The sequence below is a fragment of the Miniopterus natalensis genome, chromosome 9 (assembly GCF_054644295.1).
Source record: "Miniopterus natalensis isolate mMinNat1 chromosome 9, mMinNat1.hap1, whole genome shotgun sequence".
Taxonomy (NCBI): Eukaryota; Metazoa; Chordata; class Mammalia; order Chiroptera; family Miniopteridae; genus Miniopterus; species Miniopterus natalensis.
In genome coordinates this window covers 69,059,768-69,078,607 of record NC_142089.1, presented here as the reverse complement: position 1 = coordinate 69,078,607, position 18,840 = coordinate 69,059,768, and the positions used below count along the sequence as shown (strand labels likewise).

Genomic DNA, 18,840 nt, shown 5'->3' with positions numbered 1-18,840 from the left:
CTCTAAACCACACATTTAGTTTTGTCAGTTTTTTAACTATATGTGGATGTTCTTTTGTGTTGCTCTGTTCACTCAACATGACTTGTAAGATTCATTTATTTACTTTGTATTTTGAAAAATTTCAAACCTAAGAGAAATTGAAAGAATTGTACAATGATCATGTTGTATAATTGTATAGTTATCTACCCATCACCTAACAGTGATTTGATATGGCCAAATTTGTTGTGTTTTCTTCTGAAGTGTTTTAAAATAAATTACTGAATTCTCTAATCGTGCATCTCTAAAAAAAATAAGGAAAAGGTCCTATATAACTACAAGACCATTATAATATGTAGCAAAACTGATAATAATTTCCTAATATTTTCTTATACCCAGTCCATATTCATATATTTTTCCAAGTGACCCCAACACGCTTTTATAGCTTTTTACAGGTTTGAATACTTTGTTCAAACCAAGATCCATTCAAGATCCATGGAGAATGTACTTTTAACAGCACAACTTACAGCTTAAAATGAGTCTGTGATCCTTCTTTCTTCCCATCACTTAGTGGCCAGAGCTCCTGTGGGACCTGGCTGTAGGCACGTCTCCCACAGTATTGAGGAGACCAAATCGCCTCGTCTGTGCTAATGACAGGTGTCCCATTCCCATGCTCTGTGACTCCAGGGGAATTTTACTGTCTGAATTACTGTCAGAAAGAATTCCCTAATATCAATTATGTCAAACCCAAAATTGTTATTTGGGGCAGATAGTATGTGGTAGTGAGCTGCTCAAGATTAAACAAGTCTAGTCTTTACTTATCTGGGGAGGGCATCGGGGGCTGGCCCATCAGAAAGCTCACTGGAATCAGACCCCTACTAGCTAAAGTTTCCACCAGGAGGACGGGTAGATAGACGGCTGGTCACTTTGTCCATTAGGATCTTCCAGGTCGGTCATGCCTTGCTCGGCTGATGTTGCAGGACTTTGGGTTTTCCTTTGTGTTTGATCCAGACAGTTACCGGAAAGCTCTTGACAGAAGGTCTTGGCCCCTCTATGTCCCTGCTGAGTTAGATGGACTGACCCCCCTGGTCCCTTTGCTTCCTGCAACCTGGTATTGAGGTCAACGTCTCCCAGAGATTCTCCTCAGAGTGGCAGCCCCATGGTACTCCATGGAAGGGTCACATTGTCAAATGAATTTGGGAGAAACACCGGGTTAAACTGAGTGAAGCCGGTTTCTTCACTGTAGGTATTTTTGTGCTAATGACCACTGATTCTCCAGCGGTCCATGGCATTTCCCAAAATGATTGTCCTCGGAACCCTTTCTTCAGAGCATCCCTGGGGGTTACTATTCTGCACAACAGACTAGAAAGTGCTGATCTAGGTGACTTGGATATAATCACGAACAACAGGAAGTGAACAATGTCGTCTCCTACCTCTTGGGCCATGAAGACTTTGTCCGAGCTGCTAGGCGGCATTCACAGGAACAATGAGTGTGCGATGTCCGAGACAGGAGGTTGGCCCCTGTCTCCCTGCACTTACACACTCGCTGGCGTTCGTGTTGTAACCGTGGGGGCATTTAAGCCTTAGATTCTTTTAGATGGCATTTCCACATGGGTTGGAGTTTTAGAGGGAAAAACGTTCTAAACTGGTCACGTTTCTGATTTTGAAGATCACTTGGCCTTAACTGACAAATTTTTTTAAATTAATTTGGAATTAGTAATTCAGTAAGCTCATCTTAGGCACGCAAGTTCTTAAAAACCTCCTTGCCTCGTTCTTCCATATTTGGCAAGTGTTTAGATATTCATAAGACTCTTAAACATCTTCTGCGTTAGAAAAAAACACAGTATTTGGTGCTCATGCAAATTGCTTCTAGGTTAACATGACTTCTTGAACATGTTTATCCATTCTGTCCGAAACCAGACGCATAGAGCTGCCTTCTTTTTTACTTTCTCTCCTTTTTCAGCACAGCATTGAGATTGGCAACCGTGTTGCTTTTCTCATTAATTTCCTTATGAAATGAAAGATCAACTGGCATTTGCTACCTGATCTTTCCTAATGGACGGCCTCCAGGTTTACCCCCTTCTCCAAATCCTTGCTCTCTTGTATAAATTTAATTTTGAAACAGAGCATCTTCATCTTAAAAAAAAGGAAAGCGTTTTCTCTGGAGATAGTGCAATGCGGGTTGATTGTTTCGGGCCCTCTAGGCGGGCGCTGTGCATTATCCCTCATTATTCATGAAGGCCCACGGGGTGGAGGTGCGTCGATTTCTAGCCTAAGTACATTTCACTGGAGTTGTAAAATGTTAAAAGGATAAAAGCTACAGATTTTACTTATAGGTTGACTATTTTAACGACTGAAGGTATGCAACTCTAAAGTAAGCTACTGAAAATTTAATCGTATCTCAATCATTTCCCCTCCTTCAAACTTCTCTTCCCTACAGAATGTAATTTAAAGGCAGTTGAGTGGAGAATTCAACAGAGATATATCTTAGAGAAAAAGCTAAGTAAGCCCCTGCTCTGTTACTCTGAGTAGAACCAAATGACTTGTTCCAGCATCAATATGGCTTTTTTTTTTAAAATAAAATAGCATTACTTAAATGTTATAAAACATGAGCTTTTTCCTTTCATTGTATTGCCCTGCCCAGAAATTGTCTGTCTAGTGATATTTTCTAGAAAAATTCTTATACCTGTTCACATATGTGCCTGAACAATTCTATGTACAGTAGCAATGTCTGTATGCCCTAAATTTGAAACAACGTACATGTCCTTCAGTTGCACATGGTTAAATCAAATGTGGTGCTTATACCCCCTGTCACGATTGCAGTACTCAAAAAAAATGAGGTGCTTCCGCATGTACTGTTGGGAAGAGCCCTGACAATACTGATAAATGAGAGGGGAAAGACTCGTAGAACAATATGAGCACAGTGATTCCATTTGTGTTTAAAAACTCTATTTATATATAATGGGGATGTTTGAGTACGTGCGAAAGTGGGAGGAAAGGAGGAAAGAAAGGAGGGAGAGAGCAAATATGAAAGGAGGGCAGTTGTGAGATTTGGTGAGTTGGGTCTATGGAAAGAGCCAGGTGTTAAAGGACTTTGTTTTCTCTCTCTCTCTTTTTTTTTTTTTTTTAATTATTTAAAGTGAAAATATTTTCATAAATAAAAAATAAAAGCATATGTGTGTATGCAAAAAGTAAAAAGAGTATGCCTAGTTATTTTTAACAGTTCATCCAGTCCAGGCATTGACTAAGGAGAGTGAGCCCATTCAAGATGCCTGTTTTAAACTCATCGATGTCAAAGAAACAGGATTCCTTGGTTTAGCACAAGCCCACATTGATGAGATTGGGGAAGTAATTAAGGAGAGATTATGAGGAACGTTGCTTTCAGTAAATTCGGCATCAACTGCAGTGGAGGCTCAGAAGAACTTACAAAAGTGATTAGACTAGAACCACTGTCACTCCATCGTTGGTTAGTCTCTGGGCCCTCCGGGAATTTTCTTCCTGGGACAGTTCTTCACCAGTCCTTCCATTTCTAAAGCACTAGCTCAAATATAAACAATAGATTGGAACATAAAGCTGTGGAAACATTTTAAACAATAGATTGGAACATAAAGCTGTGGAAAATCCCCCTAGTGTTTTTTTCTTTGTTTAAAAACCAGTGCAAGGATAGGTGATTTTAAAATGTAGGTCTTACAGTTATTTAGGTATGGTGAGGCCAACGGATCAGGGGACACCTGCCATTGAAAAGGTAGTTTGCTATACTCACAGATCCCAAGAGAAAGGGTCATGCCACACCATGGAGGGCCATATGGGGAAGCACCAGGGTCTGTCAGGAGTCAGAGAGTGGGAGGAAACCATGGGCAAGAGCCTCTCATTGTGGTTTCTATGGGAAAGAATGGGCAGGACAAGGAAAGCAGGCTCACTTAGCTAGTTTGAATCATTTTAGCAGCCTCTGGGATATAGGGACCGTCTCTAATGGTCTGGTACTTGGCTCCATGGTGATTAGGGTAGGGAACAGTGTCCTGCAGTGTAAGAACTGATAAAGGAGGTGGTCGAGGGTATGGGATCCGGATTAGTTGGTTTGCACATGAAAGGTGCACTCACAGGCAAGTCCTTTACTATCTGCAGGAATTGGCTAGCCTTGGGAGAGACAGGCTCTTCAGGATCATCAAAGCCCCAAGATGTCAACACATCAAAAATACAAAAAATAAAGGCATGATTAATAGATGGTGATAAAAATTCAAGAATAACTATGCCTGTCAAGGTTTTCTGCATGGTTTTTATAGTAAGGTGAAGTTTGATGGCAAGCTTGGAAAGTCTTCCTTGGATGTGCCAACCTTTGAATATAGTATTTTGGGGTGCCATTGTGGGCTATTTTTGGTACAGTGATTGAGAAATCCCTCTCCCACTCATCTCAGGCAGAAGAGGTGTGTGAAGCTTCCTTTTAAGTGTTTGGATCTACTCAACTAATTTTTTGTCAGACTGTAAAAGCAAATCAGTAATTTTTCCCCTTTCCTATCCTCTAAGCTATCTCATTGTTGGCACAGAACCTTAGACTGGATGCCCCTAAATTAGTCTTTGCACATTTACTGGCTTATGCAATTTTGCTTTAATGTTTCAATTGCCATAAGACCATCTCGAAAGCCTCTGACAGTGTTCTGCATTTACTGCAGCCTGGAAACTTCTTTTCTAAAGGTCCAAGGAGTTGCAGTGACACTGTCTGAGCTCTATGTTCATTTTGGGGGGTAATCAGATTCCCGCTTTTTATACAGTATTTTGGTGCTGCCATGTTAGAGGTTAAAAAATTGTTTTTAGAAATGTACTATTATATGTTATATTTCTAATCCTTTTACTTTAATGTTGTTCTCTTGCTTACCATGGCCTAAAGTTTATTAATTTACTTGTCTGCTTAGGTTTACTGATTTTAACTGATGTTTTTGCCATTATGGGAATTTTTCCTTGTGGTCAGTATTTTCTTTTTCATTTTTTAACAGTTTTATTGAGGTATAATTTACATACCCTAAAATTAATTCATTGTAAGTATACAGCTTGATGATTTTAGTAAATTTAAGGAGTTGTGCAACTATCACCACGATCCAGTTTTATAACCAAAAAGCTTACACAAGAACATTTCCACATGTGGTCACTCAGTTTAAACTGCCTTCTGCTTTAATACCAGGATAACATTAGAGGCAGGGACCTTACGTTTTATAATATATTTTCTTATTTTAAAATAAGTCCTTTTTTATTTTATTTTTCATTTATTTGAAAAGATTACCCATGCACATGCTTTTTGCCACACATCTAACAAGACAGTTTCTCAGTTTTCTTTTTTGAAAGAGATGAGTGGTTTTGTTCTTTTAACTTCCATTGCCCACCTCTCAGAGACCAAACATCCCCCAGTGAACTGGCTCACCATCATGGTCGGGTCCCACTTATCTGATGTGTTCCTGCTGTCCTACGAGCAGGTACAATACACTCTTCCCCAGGTCATTGCCCCTCTTCTTCTGACTTCTTTAACTTTTCATAATTTCTTCTTTTGTTGTTTTATTAAAAATTTTTTTTCAATCACAGTAGTCATATTAGTTTCAGGTGTACAACTCCGTGATTAGACATTTATATAACTTACCAAGTAATCACCCTGATGAGTCTACTCTCCACCTGACCCCATACGTAGTTATTGCAATATTATTGACTATATTCCCTAGGCTGTACTTTACATCAATATGCTGGGACTGTTTCTATAACTGGCAGTTTGCACATCTTAATCCCTTCCCCTTTCTCACCCAGCCCCTAACTCCCTCACCTCCGGCAACCATCAAAATGTTCTCTATATCTATGAGTTTGTTTGTTTTTAGATTCCACATATAAGTGAAATCACATGGTATTTGTCTTTCTCTGTCTGATTTATTTCACTTAGCATATTACTCCCTAGGCCTATCCATGCTGTCACAAATGACATGATGTCATTGTTTGATGGTTGAATGATATTCCGGTGTATATATGTACAATATCTTTGGAAGAAAGACGCTCCTAAAAAATGCAGTGTAATTATGTCATTTTACCGTGATGCTGAGCCCTAAATAAACTAATAATAAAATTGCCTTCCATATTTAGAGCCTTATGCATTAGATTATATTTAGAGCTTTATATACATTATAGCCATCTTCACAACAATGTTGTATTGGGAAGGGGGGAACAGCCATTAACATCTCTTTAAGCTTTTCCACTGACTGTGTGGAATTTTTTGCTGGGCCTCAGGTACCTCGTCTGTAAAATAGGGATGTGAATACTTCACAGGACTGTGATGAGAATTAGGTGAAATTACATGACATCCCGCCCTTTTGATCGGTGTTTGCCCTGTGGGCAGAGGGCTCCATACTAGGAAATGGACAATGCCAAAGAATAAATAAGCCATCTCTTCCCAGAATGTCAATCAAACTTAGAAATCGGTGGTAGTGGGTAGGGAATATTTTCTTATTTAAATAAGAGCAATACATTCTGTGAGGCCCACCTTAGTTCTTAAGCAAAAACTCAATGCATTAAAGAAACGGCATGCTTGGGACAGGCAGCTTCAGTCATACCCTTGGAGCCCCTGGCATCACTTCTTTGCCATCAGGACTTTTTCCGTGGAAAACTTGAGAAGCATTGGCCCATGAGAGAGTCTAGCATAGTCAGTACCTCACAGCACAGCCTCATTTAACTCCCCGTTCTTGTTTTAGAAAATACTTCCGACTGCATTTCCTTAGCACATGCTTGGTGTCTCCTCTTAGGCATGACGAACACTGAGCTCTCCACCTTCCCTCCAAGCCTGTTTCTCCCCCTGTGTCCCCTACCCTAGTCATTGACCCCACCGTCCAGTCCATTCAGCTGTGCAAGTAGGAACCAAAGGAGTTGTCCTTGACCCCTCTCTCTTTCCTTCACACCCCACGTCGAATTCTTAACTTCAAGTCGTGGCAGCAGGGCCACTTTCATGTGTCCTGAACACACCCTCTGACTCCATCTCTGTCACCAGCACCGTAGTCTAAGCTACCATCATCCTGCCTAGACTGCTGTGATCACCTACCGCCTGGCCTGCTTCCAGTCCATTCTCCACACTACAGTGGACATGATGTTTAAGATACTCAGCTCTTATCATGCATTCCCATTGCCCTTAGAATAACACGGCCCATGAGGCCCTGCCCGCCCCAGCCCTCCCGCCCCTCTGGGCACATCTTGGACTCTTCTCCGCCTGGTGCTGGTGCCCGCAGTTACATCAGCTTGCTCTCTTTTTGTCCTTGGCACCATGCTTTCTCCAGCAGGAGCCATTGCCCAGCTTGTTACGTCTGGAGTGTTTCTTGAAGCCCATACCTGACTATCCTTCGCTGAGATAATATAGCTTCATCTTTTCAAACCCTCCTCAGAAAAACCTTTTTTCAAGCCCCAGTAGGGGAGGTTACGTATCATATGTTCTGGTAGAACCTTGTCTCTTTCTTTAAGAGGCCTTATCTCAATTTGTAATCACATATTAAGTAATGTCATTTGATGACTCTGAATTGAACATTGGTCTGTAAACTCTGTGAGGGGAGTGACTGTCCCGCTGGTCCCCGTCGCCTCCAGCACCTGGCAGAGTGGATTCACCATGGGCAGCAGGCCGGTTGTTGAGTGAGTGCGATGAGACAGCTGAGGCCCTGATGGCCGAGTGCTTGGCCTGAGATCGTCTGTGTTCTGATCCTTGCAGTCTCGGACCTCCAAGCCCAGGGCTCTGCCCCTCTTGCTGCAGGTACGTTGTTTAGCACCATGGCTCCAGTCCATCCACTTTATTTTGTGGTTCTGAAGAGCCCCTGGGAAACCTCATTTTGTTTAAGAGAAATCTGGTCGATGTATGTGGTTTAATGCGGGATGGAACGCACATCTTTGTCTCACCCAAAAGATCTGGTAACAAGCTTCTTGCTTAAAACCCCCGTCTCCCCTTGCTATCCAGTCTTTTCCTACTGTGCTGCTAAGCAACTCTTTTTAAAAGCGGGCAGAACTTTCTAACCTAACTGAGTGCAGTGCTCTTTCCCTTCTCTGGTTGTTCCTGTTGGGCATAAAGGCCATCTTCCTGCTCTCCTGCCACATTAGGTATGGGTCGTAAAACCCCTCCATCTCCCCAAACAAATACTGCCCCAGGTCCCTACACCCTCCACTGATGCTTCCTGACAACCCTCCTGCCTTCACCTCTGAGGGTATTTATTTATATGTATCTCTTTTATTATTATGTTCTCAGTAAGCTATACGCAAGTGCCGCCTAACCTAACATTTCTTTCTCTGTCTCGTACCCGTAATTCATTGCAATTTAACAGAAAGAGTCAAAGCATAGCATTTTTTAAAATAGCAAGTCCTAAAACATATCGTTAGTGACTTTCAGTCTTGATATGGCTGAGGGTGAGCTTTCTAGTACAATATGGGTGTCCAGGTCCCACCCAGGACCTATTACATCAGTGTTTTCCCGGAACAGCCAAGTGACCTAAGGTCACAGAGGCAGAGGGCAACCGAGTTAGGATCACAGCCCCTGTTTCCTTACTTGCTTCCCGGTTCTTATTGGCGTTCCTTGGACTAAATTACACTGGGCTACTGCGTGTGTTTATATGTATGAGAGAGAGAGATCTGTATCTGAATTTGTCTACATAAAATAGTTGCCTTGTTTTATAACTGGCGTTTTTTCTCATGAAAAACTGTGTATCGAAAGGATATAGAGATCCTCAAATTGACAAAAGCAAACAAAATAACCTGCGTCCCCTGCACTCGGTGTTACCCAGAAACCACAGTGCCAGCTGCTGGAATAGCTTGCTTTCTAGCCGGGTGCTGCTCATCCCCCCACCTCACCTGAGCCGCAGGCCTGCCCTTCAGTGCTGCCCTTCACTCCTCCCTCCTGTGCTCTCTTTCCACTTGAATTGCCCTCCTTCATGCCCACTGATTCCTGATTCAGGGGAAATGCTCCCTCCCCCCCTCCAGCTCCCACCTCTGGAGCATTTGGCTCAGGTGAGTGGTGGGTCCCAGTCCGGGCGCATTTGGTAACTGAACAGTCCATTCCTCGCTCAGCAGCTCCCACTTGGAGCCAAGTGACCGCAGCAGCGGTGGGCTGTCCCCTGGAGGCCCCCTGCCTCCCCTCAGTGTCTCCATCCAGAGAGCTCTTTAGGAGATATTTACGTACCATTTTTGCAAGAAGAGCTGGGGAGCAAAGCATTTCTCAGTGAGGCATGATCTACATGAACTAGATCTTTAAAGAAGAAATCCCACCCATGAAAATGACCACACTCAGGAAACGCACTGTGACGCAGAGGTTAGACCGAGATCGGAGGTAACGTTTCTGGTTCCTCTTCTCGGTGACCTTGTGACTGACAGGTTGTTGGACTTCTCTCTGCTACAGTTTCCTCAACTGTAAATCGGGGTAAATAAAATGGAATAATAACACCTACGTCATAGGTAATTTGAAGATTGCTTTGAAGGTTAGATGAAGTATCTGATTAAAATGCTTATCATGGTATCGTAAAAATGTTAGCTGATACCATTAATTTATGTTAGTAAAGTAGAATTTACAGGAGCTTTCCCACACTTTCCATTTCAATGTATTGAAATATGATTCCTTTAAAAAACATTTTTTTGTTTTGTTACCCATTCACAACTGCTTCTCTGTTTGTGTTTCGCTTGTAGCCCTGGAACGGAAAATATCCATGAGGCAAAGCAGAGAGGAGCTGATAAAACGAGGCGTCCTGAAGGAAATTTATGACAAAGGTAAGGGGACGGGTCCTCCCTGCCCGGGCCGGAAAGCCGGGCATGGAATCTGTATGTGTATTTCTCAGAGAGGGATAGTTTCCTGCATCCCTATATCGGGGTTGAAACCTTTAAAACTCCAGACCGTTTTGGAGAGAAAGGAGAAGGCGATAAAGCTGTCAGCGTCGTGTGAGGGGAGGGCACAGGCTCCCTTGGTCTCAGCACTGGAACCGAACCACAGGACGCTGAGAAAAGTGATGCGGTTCCAGGAATGAGGTGGGTACTTGTGAGCCTGCTGGTGTGCAAATGCACACAGCTGGGGTGGATTTAATTGCTTAGGCTCTTTCAGATGGTGGGGTTCCCAAGACAGATGTCAAAAATCCACAAGCATCTAGAATTTCCCTAACAGATTTTTTTGTGTGTGTGTGTGGCAATCCATTTCGCCACAACAGGAGAAATCAAAGTGGGTAAAATTATAAACTTTAACTGTACATATACATTATTTCAAATACTAATCGTTACAGAGACTTAGACGCTCTGTGAATGTGTCCACAAGTGTTTACCCGTGAATACTGTGTGTCTTTGGCTTATTGAATTATTGCCTTTAAATGAAATGTATGGAGTGGTTCACACAACATATTAAGTAATTTTCACTCCTTTTTTCTAAGAACTTTGCCATTTTGACTTGCCATCTCTCCTCTCTCCCAGGGCCACACTTCACTCAAAGCTTTAAGTGAAATGACAGGCTATTGATTCCAATCTTGTAATCGTCTGTTTCGCATCTTCTCGTTTGGGGCTGGTGTTATTTGGTGGGCAGATTATTAAATCACATCTTCTGTTCTAAAGATCCATCCTGACAAGGGTGACCCTGTAACTCTGACAACGGTCAGTTTACCCTGTTCATGTAGGTCTTCTGCATGCCTCGTTTGTGTTCCAATACAGAAAGGCAGGCTGGACTAGGTTGGCGTGGCTCAGTGGTTGAGCGTCGACCTGTGAACCAGGAGGTCACGGTTCGATTCCCCGTCAGGGCACATGCCTGGGTTCTGGGCTCGATCCCCAGCAGGAGGCGTGCAGGAGGCAGCCGGCACATGACTCTCTCTCATCACTGATGTTTCTCTCTCTCTCCCCCTCTCCCTTCCTCTCTCTGAAATGAATAAAAATATATTTAAAAAATAAAAAAGGCAGGTTGGGTTTCTACCTGCAGTGCTCCTCCCTGGCTTCACCTCTTTTTAGTGAGCCAGTCCCTGTTCCTCTGGCACATGTCACTCATCCGTTCCGTTTTGGGGCTCCCCCTGGCACTGTGCCAGTATTTTCTCAGCATAAATCGCTGCCCTGAAGTGGGACAGGTAGGAGGAGGCACCGCTCTCGCCCTGCCCTAGCCGCAGGGGACCTGGAGGTAGGATGTGACATTGTACTATCTCAAACTACCTTCTATAATTATCAGAGCCCCTTGGGGCCAAGGAGTCCCCATGGTGAGCCAGTTTATCCTGCTTCTGAGTGAGGCTTCTCTGATCGATTAAGCCTCCCAGGGAAAAAGAACCACAGTTTTGTCACTTTTCTCCATCTCCCCCAAAGCCTTCCTCATACCAACCTTAAATCTTTATGCTTCATTCCAAACTCCTTTCTTCATAGTCCCTCCCCAGGAGAGATGGGAGGCATCTAACTACAGGTATAATGTTATGTAATAAGCATCCAAGTGTGTAAATAATGTTACTGTCACAGCCAAACCCTGTTCAGATCCAGTTCAGTGATCCCTTCCCCTCCCGTTTTTCTTCCTGCAACCTTTATATCTCTCACTGCAAAACTTCAGGAATATTCTAAAGTAGAGAATACATGTTACTCTAGCATTTATTATTTCCATTCTATGTAATACCTGGGCCAAGGTGAGCATTGCCTAAGTAACATCCTGACTTAATCAAAGTCATGGGCCGTTGGAACAAGAGCTCATTTTCTGGAGAAAGAAACAGAGGCCTGGGTGGTGGGGCAGGAGCTGTACCCTGGGCACAGTTGCTTCATAGCGTGCTCACAAGAACTGGCTGTGAGGACAGGACCGGGCCGCCCCACCTGTCACCACACTGCCTGTTTTATTTTCGTCTTTCACTCATCACTGTCTGCTCTTTCTGTTTGGTTGTCAGCTGCCTTTTCTCACTAGCATGCAAACTCCAGGAGAACATGGACCTCACCGGCTTACTGCCAGATCCCCGAAGCCTCAGATAATGCTTGAGCTAGATAAAATAGTTACTGTTGGGGTGGTGGGAAGAGGAGAGGAAAGGGAATAAAATTAGAAGTCCATTGCCCATAGTACATTGTAGAAGTTTGTTGCTATTGGTTTTTGCTATTTGCTATAGGTTTTTCTAAAAAAAGCATCTATTTTGTATCACTGTGGCTATTAATCACATTATTTATGTTACATTATATCAGGAGTTAGGAATCCAAGTCCCTGGAATGGGATTGCTTGGATTCAATTCCAGTTTCACTACTGACTAGCTGTGCAACTTTAGTCAGGTTGCTTAACTTCTCTGTGCTTCTCTGTCTTTATCTGAAAGTGTGGCTATGTTTTGAAATGAGGATTACATGAGATAACACATGTATTAGTCTGCTAGGTCTGCCATAACAAAATACCACAGGCTGGGTGGCTTAAACAACAGAGTTTTTTTCCTCAAAATTCTGGAGGCTGGAAGTCTAAGACCAAAGTGCCAGCAGGGTTGGTTTCTGGTGAGGCCCCTTGGCTTGGCGCTCAGAGGGTCACCTGCTCGCTGTGTCCTCACATGGCCTTTGCTCTGTGCACACACACTCCTGATATCTCTTTTTCTTCTTATATGGCAATCAGACTTATTGGATTTGGGCCCAACTTACGACTTCATTTAACTTCAGTTACCTCCTTAACGGCCCTTTGTCCACATACAGTCACACTGGGGGTTGAGTTTCAAAATATGATTCTTGGGTGGGGGTGTGACGCAGCTCAGTCCATAACACGTATAGTTAGAAATTAGCTATCATTCCACAAATTCTCAAGAAGTTGTTAACATACCATTATCAGCAGTGGTCTCATCATTTTCATCATCATTTTTATTGTTTGAAACCCTTTCATGCCTTACCCTAGGTCAGTAGGCCTGGGAGTTAGGCGGGAACATGTCCCCTTGTATCTGAGGTGCAAAGATCTATAACCCCCTCAAAATTGTTTCAGCAATGTGGGTGGCCGAGGGGAACCCCACCCCCTGAGGCCTGGCTTAATGTCTTTCTCAGCCTCCACCCTGCCTCCCCTCAGTCTCCAAATGGGTTATTTTTCTGTCATTCATTCTTTTCTTACTATGACGTCATTCACTCGCTGTGTCTGGGATTCTAGTGAGTAAAACAAATAAAATTATGGCCACAACCCGAGTGAACAGCAAGTGGCAAAGAGACCTTAATTGTTTCTCAAATAGTACACATCAAAGATAAATTTTGTAAGCCCGGCCGGGCGTCGTTCAGCGGTTGAGCTTTGACCTAGGATCCAGGCGATCGGGGTTCGACTCCTGGTCGGGGCACATGCCCGGGTTATGGGCTGCAGCCGATCAGTGACTCTCCCGTAATTGATGTTTCTATCTCTCTCTCTCCTTTCCTCTCTCTGAAATCAATAAAGATTTTTTAATTTTTTTTTTTAAAAGATAAATGTCGTAGATTTGGAGCAGTCATTCCATATGCCTGGCTGGCAGTTCCTCATTCTGCACCACCTCCTGTGTTAGGAAGCATGACTCTAGTCACCTGCAGCACAGTAGTGTCCACCAGAGATGTGGACGGCGGCCCTGCCTTGCAGCTGCCCTGCCCCCCCGAGCGCCGCGGCGAGGCCGGGCCTGCTGGCGCTGCATCCACGCTGTTTTGGGCGTGATGTTGCTGACGCCGTGGAAAGCAGTTTATCAGCTTTTCTCTTCCCACTCCTTCACGTTATTGATTTTGCTTAAGAATACCCTCTTTGTTCATAGAAAGTGTAAAAATAAACCGTAGTGATTTGAAATGCGTAACTTTTGGGACAGCAGGGTGGACTCATAATTAATGAGGTTTTATTACTCCACTAGAGCTCCTCCAAATTCTTGATATTTTTCTTAGCGGGTTAAAATCTGAAACTGGGCAATAATTCAAATCAGGCAAAAGGAGGGCTGGGCTTGAAGAGGGAGTGTGATCCCGGTGTCTAGAGGAGCTAGCACAGCAATTCCTCACTTAGTACAACGTGTCAGGAGTGAGGAGCACAAGCTACTCAATGGCTAGTATCTTTCTGTTGGTTTGCATATATAGTCGCATAGCTTTAGAGTCCAAATGGAGCTTTAGGTTAAAGTTTAAAAATCAGAGAAGATTATTTTATCTTTGGATGTACTGAAGCCTTGTAATAATGCGGCCAACTCTGACAACTATGAAAGAAGAAATTTTATAATTAATCATGATGTATATAGGAACATAAAACTGCAAATCCTTTTTCTCCCATTTTCTTAATTTCCCACAATACAGATATGGCAGTGTGATGAAGAACACAATGTAAGCATTAAGAGGAACCATAGTCCCTCTCAATGTAAAAATATTAAACCAGCTAATGTTGGAACATAATCTATAATTTGATGGACAGTTTATTTTTAACTATGGACCCCTCAATCTCATGGCCTATTCGTAAACCAGAACTCAAGGGTTCTCCTAGACCCCTGGGACATTCTTTGGTTCATTCATCAAATTAGTGTCGAGCTATAGCGATAACGAAAGGAGCAAAAGCCTCACCTTCTCAGAGTTCACGTGCTGCACAGGGAATAATTAAACAAGCATACGAGGTGTTGTCCAGGAGTGACAAACGCTATGTAGGAAAACAGAGCAGCAGGCTAAGGAGACAAAGTCAGGGGGAGAGTGATGATGTTAGATAAACACAATCATGGAGAACCTCTGGAGGAGATGATATTTGGACAGAGACCTAAATGAAGGACCATTAGCTGAAACAGGGGCATGGGTCCTACTATTACTTCAGAACAAATTGTAACCTAATTCACAAGCTTGTAAGTTCCTTAAATTGACTCAGTGTGTTTCTTTTAAATCAAAACCTCTGTATTGCATTTACCTCCCTCTCAGTCCTCGTAAATCAGAGAATATCAATCACCCCTGCCCAGAGCCTGCGGTGGCTCCACATTTCAGAGAAATTCCAAGTTCTTCTGACAGCCCGCAAAGCCCTCCACAGCTGGCCTTCCAACCTGAGTTTCTTCAACCCCCCGGCCCGTGCCTCCTGGTGACTTTCTCTCGGTGGCACCTCTCCAGCCCTGCTTTCCAGTCCTCGAGGTTGGCATTGGCCGCGCCCCCTTCCCAGAATCGTCTTCCCCAGATCTCCATCCACATGGCTCCCTTCTTTTTCAGTCTTTGCTCAGATGCCACCTTCTCAATGAAGCTTACCCTGGGGCCACCAGATTTTAAATTGCCACCTTCTTCCCTAAGTCTTCAGTCTTCTATCCCTGCTCTGCTATTTTCTTTTTTAAAAAAAAAAAAATCTTATCACCTTCAAACTTGCTCTATAAATTGTTTATTGTGTTCATCTTTTCTCATCTGCCTCTCCTTACTGAAACATAAGTCCCCCCAGGCAGGGCAGGACCTTCATCTGGTTTGTTCGCTGACGTAGTCCAAGTGCCTACGACGGTGCCTGGCACATAGTTGAGGCTCAGTAAATGTTTATCGAAAAACAACAAATGAAACTCGAGGCTCTCTCTGCATGCTTGCATGCCTGACATCCAATGCTGACAAAATCGGGAACACTAGGAGCTCTGACCCCCGCCACCCTGGCTTACTCAGTTTTATGGCCCATGAAATTTTATTGCCAGTTACTCAAATAGACAATATTATATCATGTTTATTTATGTATATGGATGCTAAACACTCTACTTTTAAGTAGTGGCTTTTCGGTGATGTGGAGGAAAATATCCTGAAAACAGTGAACTGTTTGGCCATGAGTACAATAGTGATGGTATTTCTTGGACTTGGCAAGGATCTCAGGCGGTCACGGGGCCTAGCTCCTGTGATTTTTCCAAGGTGGAGAAGAAGCGGCTGGAGCCCAGCGAGGTTTTGACTTGCCTGAGGCACCGAGCCAGTGCGTGTGGACTCTGAAAACCGCGTGTGCTCCATTTGGAATTCGTAGGAACCCAGAGAAACTTTTTGTAATATGTTGCCCATTGGGAGTCCAAAGATCTTTAAATAAACATTGCTATTAGGTTATTGCAAATCATCTCTACAAATAAGCATAAGCGTGCGTTTGAAAATATTAGGGATAACAAAGGCGGTTGTACTATATTTTCGCCGCTGGGTTTCCTGTGAAACCTCAGTTCTTTCACAGTGTCACTCGCTTCATATAGATGGCGTGGTCATGTTTAACGCACCTGAATATATACGCCAGTGATCAGGAGGGCGGAGCGGGACAGGAGCCCGTCCCCCTCCCGTGGACTGAGATGACCCCACCACGCACATGACACGCCTACTCCCAGCGTGGGAGCCCGACGCGGGAATGTGGCAGCCGCCGCGGTGCGGGTGAGGCCTCGCAGGCCCGGGGGAGAGACGGGCCCGCAGGAGGAGAAGAGGACCGGGCGCCCGGAGAACAGAACCGGGGTGCGCCCACGGGCAGCTTCACTTTCCGCTCGGTGCTGGGAGTTAGAGAGCATTTCACAGCAAACAGTGAACTACGAGGTGGGCTTTTTTCCCCTTAGTTGAGTTAGAGCAACACTTTAGAAAGTGTTATTTTAAATTAAAAACACAAACAGAAGCTCCCTGGAATGGACAACTCTCCTATGCAGAGGCTGCATTTTCCACTCTCGGCATTCAAGAGAGAAGAGCCTGGTTTTTAAATTAAAAGGTCATCGTTTTTTAAAAATAAAACCTCTGTATCAGAAGAGACAGTGTAGTCGGCTTGAGCCCTCCGAATCCCGCTCTCTGTCTGGTATCCAGGTGTGCCGACTTTTAAGTCCTAGAAGTTTATGGGAAATGCTTTCCACGGCCCGTACCAGGCAGTGATTTTGTCACATTTTTAGTTGTTTCTGATGTCTCACCTAGAAATGGCATCTTCTGGAAGCTGTGATTTCGAGTAAGGCGTGAAAGTGAAGTGTTTACTCTCAGCATCGGTGACATATAATCATAGTGCAGCACTCAGGACCCCGTACAGAGGATTGCCTCTAGTGGGGTGGCTGCAAAGCGATTTAAGCAATAAAGAGACTAAAGAGAAATTGTGATCAAAATTCTTGTAAGCAACCCTGTTCTTTCAGAAAATCGCTATCCTGAGCCAAAAAATTAATGAAATTGTTATTATAGCAATGAGCAAGCATTCCCCAGTAAATTGATTTGCCTCTTGCATATTTGTTGAATAACTGTTACCTTGCAGGCACCGTTCTGGGCACCAGGAATACCAGAAGGGACAGCCAGGCTCCCCCGGCTAACAGAATTTACAGCCCTGAGAACAGGCTCTGTCACTCAGCAGTTCAGATGGGGAAGGTGCAGGATGTTCAGGGCACATGGAGGCATCACCCACCCACGCCTGGAGACTTAGGGAAGGCATCCTGCAGGGAGTGGTGTCTTGGAGGAATCCTAAGATATAATCAGGATTATCATAGAGAAGATGGGGCAGGTAGGGCCATGTTACATGTGGAAGGCCCAGCACATGTGGAGGCACCAGGCCGGGGATAAGTGAAAGGAAGAGTGAGTGTCTGGAAGGGGAGGGGAGGTCCAGAAGATCGTGCAGGCAGGAAAACTCTATCAGGTGTTTATTCTCTACCCTCAGAGCAGCGAGGAGCTTTGGAATGGTTTCTACCTGCTTATATTTGCAGCCTCATCACTCTTCCTACAGGGAGAAGGTCTTGGAGGAAGACCAAGACATGAGTCAGGGAGATGAGTTAGACTGTTGCTGGGATTCAGGTGATGTGATGGAAGGTAGCAGGGATGGGGGGGTGAAGGGGAGGGCGGACACACTGGAAAATTATAGACAATGGAATCAAGAGGGCCCTGTGACTGCTTAGACGGGGAGTGACGGAGAGGGCTTAGGCATGGCTCATACTCAGGACTCTGGCTGGGGCATACAGGGGACATTCACTGAGCTGGGAACCCAAGTATTGCGATGGTGTAGCCACATGGAGTTTGAAGTTCAAGAGGGAGGTCTGGGTTGGAGATACAGGTTTAGAATTGTGGGTGTATAAATGATCATGAGGTCATATGAATTAATGACATTTCTGGAAGATGTAGAGTGAACAAATAAATGGCCCTGATAGAAAACCCCCCTGGAAACCCAGCACTGAATTATCTAGGAATTCAAAAATTAAAAATGGTCTGGGAGTAAGAAGAACCCCGAAAGACTGAAAAGTGGCCAAAAATAGGAAGTAAACCAGAAATGAGTAGCATTGTGGAAGCACAAGAAACTGTGGCTCAGTGGGGGGTAAAAAATGGCCCAAAGTGTCAAAGGCAGACACGTCAAACAGGACTAAGAAGTGACCTTTGGATTATTTTCATGCTCCTTAATTGTCACCTCTTCGGTTACCTGTGAAGCCGGTGTGCAGTCAGCAGCATGTAAGTTAAGAGGCTTCTGTTTTCAGGTAATAAAAACCCTCATTCGAGGAGGCTGAAGCAATAAGCAAATGTGGGCTAATGATCTTTGTGTGTTTTGTCCTCTGAGGTACTCCAGATGCTTTGAGCAATCTTAGCATTTGTCACTACTTATTTAACATTTGTCACATGAATGGATGGGTGGGTGAGTGAGTGAGTCAGTGAGTGAACCTCACATAATAAAGTCTGGTGTCAGGACAGCTCCAGGTTGGTTAACTGATCACCATGGCTAAGGAACGTGATCCTCAGGCTTCAACCCCTCATAGTAACAACATAGCTGCAGTTGCTCCAGCATTACATGAGACAGTATCCAGATGATCTTGGTATCTCTCTCTAAGAGCAACAAAAGCTTACCCAAAGCCTCTCCAGAATTACTCTCACTTCTCACTGACCAGAATTTTTGGAGATAACCACTAGATAATTTTTGCCTTCTTTTGACAGTTGTTTCCATAAACTTAAGTGTTGCAGGTACAGTCAACTCTGGAGAGCTGCTGCCTGCTATGACTTATCCTTGGAAGATCCACCCCAGCATCACCCTTTCTAATTGCCTGTCCT

The 18,840-nt window shown here is 44.0% G+C and overlaps 1 protein-coding gene across 1 annotated transcript in view; it reads left to right on the top strand.

The window, feature by feature from the left end:
* Positions 1–18,840, top strand: part of PHACTR1 (phosphatase and actin regulator 1) — a 415,578-nt gene that overhangs the window by 313,878 nt on the left and 82,860 nt on the right. The window contains exon 3 of the mRNA XM_087820639.1: positions 9,649–9,729. Within this exon, the coding sequence (XP_087676765.1) occupies positions 9,649–9,729 (81 nt within the window). The remainder of the gene's footprint in view (positions 1–9,648; positions 9,730–18,840) is intronic.